At 41.6% G+C, this 16,741-nt stretch overlaps 1 protein-coding gene across 1 annotated transcript in view; it reads right to left on the minus strand.

The window, feature by feature from the left end:
- Positions 1-16,741, minus strand: part of UNC79 (unc-79 homolog, NALCN channel complex subunit) — a 239,203-nt gene that overhangs the window by 70,729 nt on the left and 151,733 nt on the right. The window contains 6 exon segments of the mRNA XM_044918006.1: positions 1,352-1,459; positions 8,183-9,400; positions 9,985-10,134; positions 12,653-12,815; positions 13,418-13,600; positions 15,866-16,152. Coding sequence (XP_044773941.1) covers positions 1,352-1,459; positions 8,183-9,400; positions 9,985-10,134; positions 12,653-12,815; positions 13,418-13,600; positions 15,866-16,152 — 2,109 coding nt within the window.

Here is a 16,741-nt window from a genome sequence, read left to right on the forward strand (position 1 = left end):
ACTGTCACTTGAAAACACTTTCTTAGAATTTCTATAATCTCTATTATAAGTGAATTTGAGTTATTCTAAGGCAGTGTGTGACACCAAAAAAGAGCACAGATTTGCCAATCAAATAGACCTGGCATCAATCCCATCTCTATCACACAGTAGCTACCTGACTTTAGGCAAGTCATTTAGCCTCTCTGACCTCTGCTCCCTAGTCTATAAAATGGGGTCAGTAATATTTGCCATGCAGGGCTGATGTCAGGATTGAGTAAAACAACCATGTGTGTAACCATTTGGCACAGTGCCCAGCACGTGGTTAAGTGTCAAATAAATGGGAACTATTATTAACTATTATGACTATGAACTCCTCAAACAAGGGGTGTCTCTTATTTATTCACCTGGGATCCCCAGTGGCAAGCACAGTGCCCGGCACCCAGCAGACACTTAATAAATAGTTGCTGAATGAATGAATGCATGAATGAAATGAATCATGAAGATGACGACGTCATTCCATACTACCAGTCCAGCATTTGAGTTACGATCTTTATTTGGTTTTCGGGATCATCTTCATTTCAAAAGATGATCAAATGAAAATTAACTAGCTCCTCATGCAGCGTCTACATGGAGCACAAAAGAGACCAGCAGCTGGGACGAGGGCTTGCAGGAGCTGCGCCTCCATATCCCTGACTCCTGCTGGGAACCTCCCAAGCTAAAGTCTCTCAAATGGCTCCACCAAGGCAGGTAGGCCCCCCTACCTTCACCTCAACAGAACTCACGCTCCTCAAGGACAAAATCTAGGACCCAACCACAGAAGGTAGTTTCAAAATAGTTGCCCCCTACAGATCTTATAGAATTTCATGCCATTTTTATTTTCAGATCCAAAAGGGCTGGATTCAATCATGACTCTGGGATCACGATCTATCTGTTACATTTATTTTGTGATAACCTAGATAAAATTTTGTCACTGATGGAAGTGATTCAAATGAAACAAAGGGGTTCAATGTAAAATTCTGTCATGAACCATGCTTTTCACTTGTCCCAAAACTAGTTCCAGGCCTTACGTTTAGGCTACTCATCAACAATTCCTATTTTTTTGAATTATGAAATTCAGTGATTATTCCTTCACAGATTGGGATTCTTGGCCAATCAGTAATGGCACTGACTTATCAAACACCTGAGATGTTGACAAAACTGAGTCTATGCCTCAGGATCTCTGAAATCTTACCGCCGAGTGTCCCCCAGGAAGCTAACACGACATGTATAAAGAAAAAACCCCAACACTGGGAGTGTGAACATTGAAAACAATGCAGCAGATATTATTCCAAAATCAATGTACAGGTGAAATGATCACCAAAGGAAATCTTACTTGATATTGAGGAATGGCTGCTTGTTTCTGGCACACCTGCTTCTAATGTGGGGGCAGATGAGGATTCTCGTGGCATTTCCAAAGTTGAAAGTCCTTTAGTAGAGGGATCTACAAACAGAAATATTATTTAAAGCTCAGGATGTTGATTAAAAATAAATAAATAAAAGCAAGTTCAAGAACCTTCTCCGTATCTTTTCCTTCCTGACTAATACACCCATTCAAAGCATTCTATATGTTCTGGCCCTACCAATTACCTTAACGGAATTATATACATGCTGGTTTCCAAATTCCATGCAGAGATGCTTCCACATTACATTCTCCATCTGTGGCTATGCCTCTCAGAGATTAACAAAAGCACAGTTACAAAGCTAAAGCTCAGCATGTCCCCACTGCATAGCTTTGAGCAGGTCACTTCACCTTTCCAGAACTGAATTATTTTCATCTACTACCTAAAGATGCTTATAGTTCATTCCACCTACATCATTCTACCACTCTACCTCTTCCTGGCAATTTGTTACTCATTAATTACATCTCAAGTATACAGACAGTTCCTCCTCCAGAAGGTCTTCAAGGAACTCCCTCCCCCCAAAAATACAAACGAAAAAAATGGGTCATGTGATCCTCTTATGTAATCCCAGGACACCCTGTCCTTAACCTTTCCCAAATTTAACACACTATAATGTAATTGTCTATTGACTTGTCTAGAACCTTGGCTAAACCATAAGTAATTTAGGAGCAGGGACTGTATCTAACTTGGAATAAATACTATGAATGCAGATTTTCTATTTTATTAGGTGAGCAAGAAACAGACTGTATCATTTGCTCCTTCTATTTGGCAAATATATCTAAGAGGAAATATTTTCTGTATACACTATTGTCTTATGAATCCATCAGTAATGGGAAACAAGATGTCGCACACTATTCTAGGTAGATTATCCTTTAAAACTTTTGAAAAGTTTAATGGTTTATCATAGCAATCCCCGCCCCCCAAATTCTTTACAAATCTCCTTGCCATCTTAAGCAATACTATAAATGAACAGAGCGAGCAGCCTGGAGTTACCCTATAGGTGTCCACGATTGTCCCATGCTATAATTTGGGGATGCCTCCCTAAATGACTTCAAGTTCTCAAGCTTCATGATGATTCTGTCTCATTCTTTTCATATTGTCAATTTTTTTTCTTGTCATAGAGCAATTCACCATACATTCATGCATACATACAATTGAAGTATGCAGATGCTATTCTATCCTTGGATGATCACTAAATTTTTCAGAAATAAAAGTAAAATCGATCTTGGGTGAGAGGCTGGGAGGAAAGTTATTGAGCACTGACACTGTTTTGATTCTCAGAGGTCTTTCTGAATAGATATGATTGCCAGATTAATCATTTCTTGATGAAAAAAAAAAAGTATAACTGTTTCCTAAACCCTCTTGAGTAAGCACAAAATAGCAATCTGTTTTAAATTACCTTAATCATTAAGATATTAGAGGTTAGGCTATTATTTTTCTCTTAGGTATTCTCCCCAAAGATTAACTAGTTCAAAACATGCACAGTCAAAAAAAAAATTAAGATTAAATAAATAAATAAAAAACATGCACAAATCTCGTCTCTTCACCCTCATCTGCCTCTGTTTCACGTATGCTGCTCCTAGAGCATAATACTCCCACCAATAATGTAGAATGAGAAAGCTTAAAGCTCATCTTCGAGAATTCTTTGAAAGGTCATTGAGACTTTTAGAGTTTTGCTAGGCTTACTAAAATCTTTGCTGTATCTTTAATTTTAAAGAAATGTCATTACTATAAGGTACTTGGTAATAATCACTAGTGTACAAAGATTCCACAAGCCAGGAAATTTTTGCTCAGTCCTAAATCATTTTATGAAACCTTCCATTTGAATAGTTTAAGACAACAAACATTGGAACAGACCTATACGCTTAGCTTAAAGTATTTTTATTGAGTTTTTATAGTGATGTGCAGAAAATGTCCTAACTATTCATTCATTCATTCATTCATTCATTCACCAAATATTTGCCAAAACTCTACTAGGCACTTGGGATACAATCAGTGAACAAACTAGGCGAGAATACTTGCCTTTAGGAACTTTCTTTCTAGTGGGGAGAGACAGACAATAACATACATAAAAGTAAAATTGTATGTTAGAAGAGTAATTCTCTGTAGAAGAGAGACAGAGTACAAGGGATTCCAAGATGCCAGACAGGGGTGGAAAGGTGGGGTGTGGGTCCAGGCCTCATTGGGAACCTGGTGTTTGATCAAAGGATCAACGGAAGGGAGAGAGGGAGCCAGGCAGACATGTGAGGAAGACAGGCTGAGGGAGCAGCCAGCACAAAGGCCCTCAGGTGGAACTATGCCAGGAGCGTTCAAGAAATGGCAGGGTCCACTGCAGCTGTGTAGAAGCAATGAGGTGAGAGCAGCACAAAATGAAGTCCAAGAAATCATGAGAATCAAGACCACAGAGCACTCCAGAAATATCAAGGACCTGAGCTTTTACTATGAAAGAAATGGGGAGCCAATTGGGGGTTTTGATCAGAGGAATGATATCATCTCATGGCTTAAAGGATCACTCTAGCTGCTGTGTTGAGAAGATATGAAAGCAATAAGGGTCGAAGGCAGGGGACCAGTTAGGAGGCTACAGTCACTGACCCAGGTGAGAGGTGTGGGGCTCAGAGCAGAGTAGAAGCAGGGGACATAGTGGGAGGGGACCAGATTCTGGATATATTTTGAAGGTAGATTAAGGTGACCAGACAAAATGGAGGATGCCCAGTTAAAACTTAATTTCAGATAAACAATGGATAACTTTTTACTATGAGTACATCCCATGTACTACTTGATAGATACGGCTCCAATTCTTCACTCCTCCCTGAATCCATGCCCTTTGCCACGTGACTTAGAAGTTCCCCCCTCATAAGAGGCAGGGCATATTTCCTTCTTGACTTTGGTGATTTGTTTTGGCTAATGAAATGTTGGCAGGCATAACATGACCAAAGGCTTGAAAAGTGCCTGTGCAATTAGACTTGCTCTCTTGTGCCTCTGCCATCACCATGAGAAAACATTCCCAGGCTTCAAGGGTCCCAGGAGGAGGATGGCCACCCAGCCCAGCTCAGCCTAGATTAGGCAATCCACAGTGACCTACAGACTTACCATTATATGTTGCTGAGATTTTGTGCTTATTTGTTACATGGCATTATTCCAGCAAGAGGCAACTGAGTGAACTGTCTCAGCATACAGACAATATGTAAAACCATAAAACTAGATGAGATCACACAGACAGTGAGTGTAGACAGAAGACTGAGACCCTAGGGCACTCCCTCCTTAGGGAGATAAGGAGGAACCAACAAGAGATTGAGAAGGAGTGACCACTGACTAAGCAGAAAACCAAGAGAGTACGGTATCCAAGAAGCCAAGCAAAGTGGGGAGGTAAGAGTTAAGAACTGACCACTGGAGGTCACTGGTCACCTTGACAAGTGACGTTTGGGTGAACCACTGGGGATCAAGCTTCATAGGAATGATGAATTCTTTTTAGAAAGAATAGAATGGGAGAAAATTGGAGATAATGATTGTATAGACAACTCTTTAATATGTTTTGCCAAGAGGGGAGAAGCAAAATGAGATAATAATTGGGAGAACTGGGATCAAGAACTTTTTTTTAAGAGAGAAATAAAATTATGTTCGTATGCTCAAGTCAAGAATACCTGAGGAAGAAAAAAAACTAACGGCAGTGGGGGAAGAAAGAAGGGAGAATTTCCGGGCCTGTATCTCCGAATAGGTAAGAGAAATGGAATCTTGTCCACGTGTGGAAAAGCTGACTTTAAACAGTAAAACCAGACAGTTCACCTGTAGCCCCAGCCATGAAGGCCAGATGTACAAGTGCAGATACTGGAAGGCAAGCAGATGAGATGGTAGGAGGCTGAGGAAACTTCTTCTGATTATGTCAAACAGGAAGAGTTATCGAAAGTTTGGAAAGACAAGTCGCCATGAAATAAACAGTCACTCAGGAGAATGGAAACGTGAATGGACCAGGGAAATATGGTATGATGGCCAGGTAGTTCAAGGACCGGGTGAGATTTATGGTCATGAATTTAAAATGAGACAAGTCAATATTGTTATTTCTCCAGTCACACTCATTGGATAGGTATGGGCGCAGGTAGATGGAAAGGTGGATCTGACAAGGGTTGTGTTTAGCCAAGCAAGTCTGAAAAAGCGAAGGCCAAGAGGGTGCAGGGAGGGAGGGCTACACTCATTGACTTGAGTAAGGAAGAGGAGAGAAGACGTGAAGTAGGGGAGGGACGTGAAAGGACCAATCCAGGGTTGTCCAGAGAGAGAGGAAATGGAAATCAGAGGACAGGAGGCATGAGAATGACATTGTGGAGAGGCTGCAGTTGTTGCTATAAACAAGGTCTGCGTCATGACCATGGGAATGAATCGCTGAGCTAGGGTGCAGGATAAAAACAAAGTTACTAGAGAAGATGAATTCAAGGAACTGAGAAGCCAGAGCATCAGGAGGATCATCTACTTTAATATTGGAATCAGTAAGAATTCAGGCAGAAACAGTTTAGACAAGAATGAAAAAAGAGCCAGGAGTCAAACTGTCACCAGATAATTGTCATCAGGGGTCAGTAGTATGAGGTTCAGAGCTGGGTGTTTTTAGAGACAAGGTGGGAATGGTCTGAAAGGCACAGCGGAGAGCAGGGAAGGGGCCTACCCCTCACCCAATCCCAAGGGCACAAGGCAGTGAGGAAAGCAGAGCCAGGGGCAGAGCCAGGTTTTCACTAGACTAGGGCATGAAGGTAGTCGTCAGATGAGAGAGCATATATGGGATTCTGCTCATGAAGGATGGAGGAAGGTTTTCAGTAGTTAGCATAAGGGAGGACATAAGTTCAGAAGAGAAGATGTGCAGAGCCTCATGGATATTAGAGGAGTGACCTGGGCCTTCCTGCAGGGACTGACATGAACACAGGGCAAGTGCATGATGCAGTTGGACCTGGTGGCTCAAGGTGATCAGCAGTGGCGAGGCTCTGAGTTTGGAAGGACCAGAAGCCGTAGCTGTCTGGGCCTCCCTTTACTCCGGCTGATAGAGGCAAGAAGGTCTAGAGAAGGCTGTGTCTCACTCTGAGCCCAGGCCTCCTTCCAACACCAGTAAGGGAGGGAAGGTAGATCAGTGTGTCTGTGGGAGGTGGGACACTATACAGATATAAAACTATTATGACAGTATCACATATATTATAAACATTTTAAAGACATATTATCATAATTGTCAGATGCTTTCCTCTTGTTCTGATAGCAAGTGTATTAATATGAAATCCATCTCCTCCCTGGTAGCCTGGGGAACAATATGATATAGGATGGATAAAGGAAGCAACACACACACACACACACACACACACTACAACCTATATATCACGCACACCCATTCTGTAGACTTACATAGCGTTTCTTATATACCCACTCTATAGACCTTGGATGGTTTCTTATATATCCACCCTACAGACCTCTAGAGTCTCTAGGTCAATGCTCTCCGCCATTTCTATGTAGCCACTTTCCTGGCTCCAAACAATAAAAAGGTATTCCAGTTTCCCCAGAAACCTTAAACTTTGTTATCACCAGGATCTTATTCTTCCACCTGCCTGGCTGGAGCACGACCCTTTCCAAATATACTAGCATTCATTCAACAGATTTTCACAGAGCACCTTCAAGGTACACAGCTCTGTGCTGGGAGGGAGAGCAGCTACAACTCTCAGGGAATGCCCGGGGCAAATAAAAGATCTGAATCTCTTGTCTTGGGAGTTGCTTTTGTATGAAGCAGTGGGAGAGGAAGGACTAGAATCAGGACAATCGTCCTGGCCCTGCGACTGCCTATCTGTGGGACCCGGGCACATCACTTCCTTAGAGTGTCCATCTCTTCTTACAGAAAAAGACAGATTTTCCGCTACAAGTCTCCAAGTCTCCAAGATCTTTGCCAGGCCTCAGCGGTCCACAGACTATGAATCTACTACAATGATCATTCCTTGACAATTTCATTTTTCCTAAAGAGTCACATTCTTTTTTTTCTTTAGATCTGAGCTGAGACACAAAGTGTTGAGTTATGGAAATACTGCAATAGACTGTATTTTAGGATGAGGTGGACTATCGGCTTGCTGCTTTTTCAAATGATCTGTCTTAAAAACCGTGCCTCCAAGGAAAGGTGAGAAATGACACCTGAGGCAGGAAATCCATGAGCTGTGACAACTTCACCATCAAGCGGTGCCCACGGATGAGGGTCTAGGTGGCAACTAGGGTTTTTCGGACACACAGTGTCCACCAGACTGCTGACATTTGGTTTGAGTATATAATCCGCTGTGGACCCTACAGGATTATAGTCGATTCTTAACCATTCCAAGCACTCTTTGCTTTATTTTAGCCCTTCGTGTTTGTTCCTTCTTTGGACTATCTATCAAAGCTGGCTAAGGCATGGAAAATCAAAGGCACAAAGAGTTCAAATTAATGATTTTCGCTGTTTGAGGAAGGCTGAGATGATGTCCGGGATACCTTGATATGCATTAACCACGGCCTCTTCTTGCCAAGGATGGTCAAGAATGGACTGTTAGAAGTTGAGAAACAACAAATAAAGAAATATTTATGGAGCAAGTAAAACCACATCTGAATCCAACACGCTGTGGTAAGCAGGAAGGATTCGGAGTGGACTCTGAAACAATTATAATGTCACTCTCTGACATTATAAGATTGAGAGTTGGATGCATACTCAGTGCCGAGACCCGAACGAGAAAGATGAACAAACCCGCTTGTCAGGCTGGGAGGAAGAAGAGAGACGAGCTTACCTGGGTCTTTCTGTTCTCCCAGCTTGTCTAGAATGTTGAAGGAGATATCCAGGTACTCTCTCTGGATGGCACTGACAGCGATCTTGCGCTGTTTCCTCTGCCTGGGAACAATGTGGATCTTGAACTCGGATTCCTCCGCTCCCTCCTCTTCTGCCTTCCTCTCGGGATTCTGTTCTGTGTCGGACTCGGCGCTGGTGTCGGGCTTCTCACTTTCCGTTGGGTTCTCGGCATCCTCGGGGACTTTGAGGAGGACAGTTTTTGCACCTGAACTTGGCACCGGCCCACCAGGCTTCTCCTCCTCGATGCTGGGCTCAGGGCTGTCGTCCAGTGACACCTCAGGGAGGGCATAGGACTTCTGGAGGAGGTCTCGCTTTTGCTTAAGCGTGAGCGGGCTGCCACAGGAAAAGTCCTGCGACTCCTCGGGCTTCGAACGTTCTTCGGAGTCTGCGGGGTCTTCCAGAGCGACGCGGGCGGAGTCCATGGCACCTGTTGACTGGTTATTTCCTGAGTCCTTGGAAGAGAAGTCTTTGGAACAATCCTCCACACTTACTTGCACAAGGGGAGTTGTGCTGAGGCTGAGGACGGAAGGGGGGCTGGGGAGGGCGGGGGGGGAGGCAGCGTTTTTACCAGAGGCACCATCATTTCCCTGGTCCATGGTCTCCTCTTCCTCATCACTCTCTACGATGCGGAGAGGGGGAAGAGGCTCAAATACAAGGGAGTCGCTGTCAGATGTGGAGAGCACCGAGCGCTTTTCAGGCCCGGATGTGGAGTCGGAGGACAAATCTATCAGATCTAAATCCTCCTTAGGAGCAGGCTTGAGAGGAGAATCCACTTTGACCTCAAACGTCTCCATGCAGTTTAACCTGACTTCGGGTATCAGAGGCCTGCGGGTTTCTTGGAAACTTTCCGTTGCTGGGTTCTCGGGGCCCTCGGGGTCGTCAGGCCTTGTAGCTGAATTCTGTCTGGGCCGTCCGTGGTCATGTCTCTGCATGACATAAGCAGCATGGGCAGGAGGCTTATCTAGGTCACACCGGTCTATGCAGGACTTCCTCCGGTGCTCGTCTAATGTAAACAAGAGGGAGTCTGCATTCCCTATATCAAGAGATTTTTGTTTTAAAGAGCGCAGCTTTTTTTTCTGAATGCTTTCTTCTCTCACACAGTGTAGAATGCTGTCTTGTAATGCACCCGTTTCTCTATATTCGGCCAGTTCTATTTCACCTGATTGAAACAGAAAGAGCTAGTACTATTTTACTTGGAGATGCTACCACTTTTTTCCCCCCTCATACTTGGGCATACAATTGGCATAAATCATAATCACAATCCCAGCTCCAAAAGGAGGGAACACTGACTCTCTGGCCAAGTTTTTGGAAAGTTCTTTCTAATTTCAAAACCCAGAAAACTCTGGAATGAGAGAACCCAAAATGGCAGTTTAAGATCTGATTTCCAAAATCAGGCTTCGGGATAATTCCTCAGCTCTATTCATTTGTGCACAGGAAGGGGAACCACTTTTGGGCTGAGGCAGATCTAGGAAACTGTATTTAAATCGTGTGGAAGAGAAGCAAACATTTTGCAACAAATCAAATCAAGCAATGGCCCTCTCAGACGATCATGACATCAATGATGTATCTGTCAAGTCACGTATATATATAAGTGTGGATATATATATACTGTTTGTGCATACATATATATAAAATCAACGGTATTAAAATGTGTAGTAACATAATAAAATTAGGATTTCACCCCAAACAAACGGTAGAGTACAACATTTCTGCATAAAATTACTAAGAGGAAAAAATTCATACTTCTCTGAACATTCATCTCAACCGGCTGATATTTCACCATTTTGCTGCCGCCTATCCTTTTCAATCTTGCAAAAAAAGTTTGAGACTCTTTATTGCAGGGTCCAGTAGGTGTATCATGAATATCAGATTCATCAAAAACACTATCTTCTTCTAATTGGGGAGAGAAAGTTCAAAATTACACTTGGGAGGTTACTCTCTCTTAGGCTGTGTCTACACAAGCATTTCAATGAAAGCACGAGGGAACATAGTGTGGGCTGGTTTCTACACCAGCTCAAGATCTAGCCACAGCTCTGGTATTTCATCCAGATGTCAAATTATCCAAATGTTGACAGAGCAACCTGTTACAAGGCTGCCTCTCGTTTTCCATGTGACAACTGCAGCATTTTCAAGAGAGGCATCTCAATATTCCAAGAGGGCCTTCGTGGAGAAATTTTTTCCAGTGCTCTTAAAATCGGATAACACACCCACTTTGGGGTCTGTGACACTCCTTGAACATGCCTGCTTTGGGTGAATTTTCAGGCTAATTTGGCAAGGGAAAATTAAACAAAATGAGTAGCTCTCATCCTTTCCAAAAATATACATACGCCTTCCTGGGATGTGAGAACTGGCATAGACACAGCCTAAGAGTACATGCACCTTATACTTTGTGAATGCAAAATACTGTACTCTACATTTGGTAATGAAACACACAACACACAGAAAAAGCTTAGAAAAGCCACTGGTCATTTCAAAAGCTCCACAAATGATTATGGACTGAAAGAGTAAACGAAGGAAAAAGAAAACAGAAAATAACATCCCCCCCCCATTAAAGTTAAGACCCTCCTCTGTGGAGTTTGCCATGTGCAACTATTATGCATCCCAGAAAGACTCTCTGACTCTGAGGATCCTGAGGCTCCATAAACAAACCTGTCACTTAGAGTGCCTAGCAAGATTATTTCTGTGTACTCTTTTATCCCTATTTGGGCCACTTTTAAATCAAAGATAAACCCAAAAACACAGTCATGAGGAAAGGGTTGCTATGTTGCAACCCACAGAGGTCACTTAATAAATGCTTTTCTTTCATCCTTTGGAAAGGCCAAAGCCCTGTACAAAGCAGGGAAAAAAAAAAAAAAAAAGCTACAAAAATGCACTTCATACCACAGTAAATGGAATTAACCTATTATTCAAGGTGAATATCACTGAAATCATAGTATTTGGCCCATTTTATATCTACCTATTTGACAAAATGAGGCTCAGGTGTGATGACGACTACTTAAGATTTCTTGAGTATTCGGGAAGTACAAGGAGGGAGCCAAACTTTGAGGAATGATCCTGTCCTACAACACAAGACTCTACAACTAAGTGAAATTTGAAGCAGCAGATGATAGATAAAGTGATCCTATTAATCTTTCTTTAGTCAAATAAAAAAAATGAGTGTTAATGATCAAAATGATACAAAACCCCCGGTGAACTTCTGCAAAGATGACAAAGCCTATCAAGTTCCCATGTTCCCAGGGAGATGCAACACAACGATCTGTTTTTTTCTTTATGTCCTCTAAAAAATATAGTCCCTTTTGAAAAATAGTTTTTCAAAGAAAGAGGTAAGTGACTTCCATTACATGATTTTGAAATGATTCTCAAAATGTCCTGAATGAGAGATGGAAGGACTTCAAGATGGCTCCTCCCATTCAGGAAGGCTCATTTGAGACTGGCCCAAACACTGAGCCTGGATTGAGGACATATATAGTTTAACAGGATCTATTCCATTTTCCAGAAACTGGGACCTAAGCTGGGAGACAAGATACTCTTCAGGAAGGATCTAAATGGCACTAGAACTTACAGTTCCATCTATGGCCAACCCAGATTCTTGGACCTTTTAGAACTAAATGAACATTAGTTCCCATCCACCCTAGTAAGATATTTCCAGAGCAGTCCTACCAAGTGAGAATCTACTAACACCACAAAGGGTCACGGGGGGCACTTGGCTTTCTCCCAGGATTGGATTAGATGATGTCACCTTTTACAAGTCTAGACTTGTGACTTACACTAAAGACATACACCTTGGCTCTTCAGCTCTCATCTGAAAACATCCAGGCTGGGATTTTACTCTATCTAAAATTTCATTCGCCTGCCTCCCTTGCAGAAAAGCTATCAATATAAAAAGTGTTGCTACTGTAAATAATTTAAACCTACATAGAGGAAAAAAGTCATCTTGGTTGCCTTAAATCATTTTCTCATTGAACAAGGAAGCTAGGAAGAAGCACTTCAGCAAATTTAGACTCCATTCAAATCTGTGAGCACAAAGTTCAGGAGCAAACTAGAGACGACAAAATCATGGCTCCAACAAGTGCCAACCAAGATTTACTTCATCACCCAAAGCAAGATGCTTCCAACACATAGGGAAAGGCCTAAAAGGCTCCTTAACCAAACAGCAGACAATTTTTTTTACAAAACATTTCTTATGAAATGGGCTTCAGGAGCATATCAATTATTTCTCTCGAATGTTCATTTGAAGAATTAAAGCAGCGACATTCATGGGAAAGTTGGAACATTAATGAAGAAGTAGGTGATTTTTAGATTCCAGAATGATAATCTGGGGGCACTCCACTATCTTCTAAGAGAAACGTTGTCCAGAAATGTATTACATGCTCAAGCTAAGTTCGGGATAGAATTGAGATATGTAAAGTACCTTTTTCTTTTTCGCTGTATCTGCTTATGTTACTGTTGTCACTGTACAAAGGTCCTGCCGTGGCATGGGGCTTGCAGCTATGATACTGTGCATTGAGTGTATTGACTGTTATGTGAATCAGATGCAGCAGGACCTTGCTGATATCACAGTCTCGATATGGATACTGCTCAATAAAATGGAGGAAGAAAAATATAAACGGTTATTTTGAAGGGTAAGTTTTTCCACATGATCTTGCTAGATGCTCTTCTCAGTATTTCTTGGGGATGAAGAGAAATATACAGAGAAGCAAAACCAGAAATTTTTATCATGGCCTTATTGGGACAAGGGACTGTAGTCCCTTCCTCTTGCACCAAACCACGGATGGCAAGGCATGCCAGATCACGGTTACAATTCCTTTCAAGGAAATTATCTGGCATAAACATCTGGGGGATGAATACAATTTTAAATATCTTCCTTGCTTTCTGAGATAATAATTCATACACAGATAAAATAGGAGATGCTGAGCATAAACACAGATTGTTGATCTCAATCTCCTACAACTCATCGTTTTTTATTTTAAACATTTGTAGCACATATGCTGGTATGGTCTCCCTTGCTGTTGATACTCCAATGGCTCTTTATTTCTCAACATGAATTGTACATATTGTGATTTGTCCCCTGAAGGTCAAATTACTATCTTATGAAATTCTCAATTTAGATCCCTTAAGTGTTCTCCTCTCTAAGAGAATCATTCTAGCCTAAAAAGGAGTGATAATCGCAACTCACCTTGTAAAGGATGACAAGCAAGGCCTTCAACCACATCTGCCGGATGTGAGGTTTTAGGGACCAGAGGGAGCAACGAGGTGGCTGTTGGAAATAATGCCGTAGTTGAGGACAAGAGCAGTATTTGAGCACCTGAACCACCAGGGGGAGAAGGTGTTTTCCCAAGTTAATGTTATAGTCCATAACCTGAAAGAGGAAAAATATTAATAACTGAAGGAAAACTATAGAGAACACCCAAAAGCCTAAAGGAATATGTGACCCATCAAAACAATAGGCAAAATATTTAAAAGGCATCTCACAAAATGTTAACAGTAATGGCCAGTGACCCTAAAGGGGGAAAGTTAAACCTTACAAGAAATAGAAGAAACTTGCAAATTAAAATCATTTTATCCACTTAATTATCTAATTATTTGATGTATCTGCTCAATTATCTATGGAGAATAACACCTTATTTATTAAAATGTTCTATGAAACTATTAACTAGAATTAAACTAGAATCAATGAAAACACCTACTATTGGTAATCACTGAGGGCAATGGGCATTCTCAGACGCTACTGGCTAGAGTATTACTCAACACAGCCTTTTGGGAGGGCAATTTAGCAGTATCTCTTCAGAAGTAAGGGAGAGTACCTAGCCTACAGTACAGCAATTAAATGTATCCTAAGGAAAAAATCAGACAACTGTTCCAAGATGTATACATAAAAATATCCAGCCTTTTAGTCACCCCAAATTGAAAATAGCCTCCATGTTCAACAATATGAGATAAGTTAAATGAAAGATTATTTGTATGACAACAGGATACTATGTAGCCATTAAATGGGATATGATACAAATTTATTTACAAGATATTGACTTCATAATCAATTTTAGGTTTAAAAAAGGTTACACGTATTTATCAATACGTATAATATGATCCCATTACTACAGAAAATGTGTGCACACGCATATACCTATACATATGTATATATGAATGTAATAAATTTGGAGCCAGCAATAACATACGAACACCTAAATGTTAGTCACTTATTTTGTGGGTTTCGTGGAGATTTGTATTTAATTTTTGGCTTTATTAAATAATATGCATAATGTAAATACAGAAAGAGCGAAGTGAGGAAAGAAAGGAGGAAAGGAGGGAAGTTCGGTATCTGAAATGGTGCATCCTCTCTTCATCACAAGCAACTGAGTATTAGTGGTGATCCATCTAGTTACCAGCATCAGCAAAAGACTACTATGTAGGGGCACCTGGGTGGCTCAGTCATTAGCATCTGCCTTCGGCTCGGGTCATGGTCCCAGGGTCCTGGGATCGAGCCCCACATCGGGCTCCCTGCTCCGCGGGAAGCCTGCTTCTCCCTCTCCCACTCCCCCTGCTTGTGTTCCCTCTCTCGCTGTGTCTCTCTCTCTCTGTCAAATAAATAAATAAAATCTTAAAAAAAAAAAAAAAGACTACGATGTACATATTGCTCCTACTTTGCTTATTCTGTGTTCATTATATTACAATCTATTTCAGCAAATTGGTAACAGTGACCATCACTGAGCTCCTCCCATGAGACAGGCACTGATTAAGTGTTCAGCAATATGTTGTCTCTAATCTTTCAAAACAAAAATCTGTTACCAGTGAGCAAAGAAGCAGAGGACACTTAAGGCCACAACAGATAATAACAGTGGCAGAGTTGAAATTCATATCAATTTCTCTGTAGCCCCAAGTTCTACACCCTTTACAGACTGGCGTAGCGCTGGTCAAGTTAGGCATACAGAAACCCAATAATCCATTAATTCTGCTCTTGCATACATATCTCAAAGGAATTCTCATAGTGGTGGATAAAGAGCATAGGCAGGATGTTCATTGCTGAGCTGTCTGGAGTGGTAAGAAGCTGGGAGCAAGCAATATGAGTGTTCATCACTGGGGCAATGGATAGTTAAAGCATGGTAAATGTACACCACGGTATAAACTACAGTAGTTGGGAGTAGCAGACAAACATGGAAAAAGCCAATGATGATAATGTGACAGGAAGAAAGTTGTACAATTAACTCAACTCTCCACTTGAAGTCAAAAAGGATAAGAGATTTTTTAAAAAACCCAGAAGCAAAAATGCTACACTCCCTTATTGTTTAATGGATAGAGTTTCAGTTTAGGATAATGAAAAAGTTCTAGAGATGGAAAATGGTTCCGATTACATAATAATGTGGATATATTTAATGCCACTGAATTACATACTTAAAAATGGTTAAAATGGTAAACTTTATGTCAGGTATATTTTACTCCCATCTCCTACCCCAAAAATCCTATACTCCCTATTAGTCTTACTCATCTTATACTCCCTTCCACATACCCCTGCCTAATAAAGCCACTTGCACAAATCTCTACACAGATCCGATGTTGGCTAAATGGAATTTAATGACTTGCTTCTACTAAAACCTTAACGGTATGACTCCTGAAAGCTTACACTTACTTGGGCAATTCCTGCAATAAATGCATTAAAGCAAGTTGACAGGCGCATTTTTTGAGGTGCAATCATGAAACAGCCTTCCTGCTGGTCATAGCCGAGTAAGACGTAAAGGTGCCGCTTGACCGTGTTGAAGGCCTTCGCGCTGCTGATGTCCGACTCAGCGCTGCTCTCGTCCTTGGCCATGAACTTCATGAGCACTGTAATCAGCTGGTGAACAGTCTGGTGGTCGATCCCAGCATCTTCTGGGAGCAGGTCCTTGATGGTGTTGTCATTCTCAGGAGATTGTTGTCCTGTCAGTACAAGAAAGGCCATCACTGGGTGGTTCCCTCACAAGGACGTTCACAAGGAAATCTCACTTATTGATAAAGCACCATGGCTTCTGCTTCCACTAAATATTTAAAGGGTCTGTTCTGGACCAACGTAAAGGCAAAATATGGCCTATTCAACAAAGCATTAGTCCAGGGGTGAAAGTTATTGTGTTCATCAACAACCAGGTAATTTTGGAGGAATAAGAGAATAGAAATAAAAATAAGGCACTACAAAGCAAGGTTCTCTTTGAACGGCAAGAAAAATACCTACATAAACTGTATTTCACCATTTTTTAAATATCTTGGCAGTTTTATCCTCAATGATAAAGAGAAGTTTCTCTTCCAGCTTTGTCAAATAAGCACATAAAAATAACCACAAAAAATAATATTCTACCATCCACTGAGCACAAAAGCATCTACTCAGTTCTTTTGCTTAAATTATTATCTCAATTTGGGGGCGCCTGGGTGGCTCAGTCGGTTAAGCGTCTGCCTTCGGCTCAGGTCATGATCCCGGGGTCCTGGGATCGAACCCCGCACCAGGCTCCCCGCTCAGTGGGGAGCCTGCTTCTCC

This window comes from Neomonachus schauinslandi, chromosome 9 (genome assembly GCF_002201575.2).
Source record: "Neomonachus schauinslandi chromosome 9, ASM220157v2, whole genome shotgun sequence".
Classification (NCBI taxonomy): Eukaryota; Metazoa; Chordata; class Mammalia; order Carnivora; family Phocidae; genus Neomonachus; species Neomonachus schauinslandi.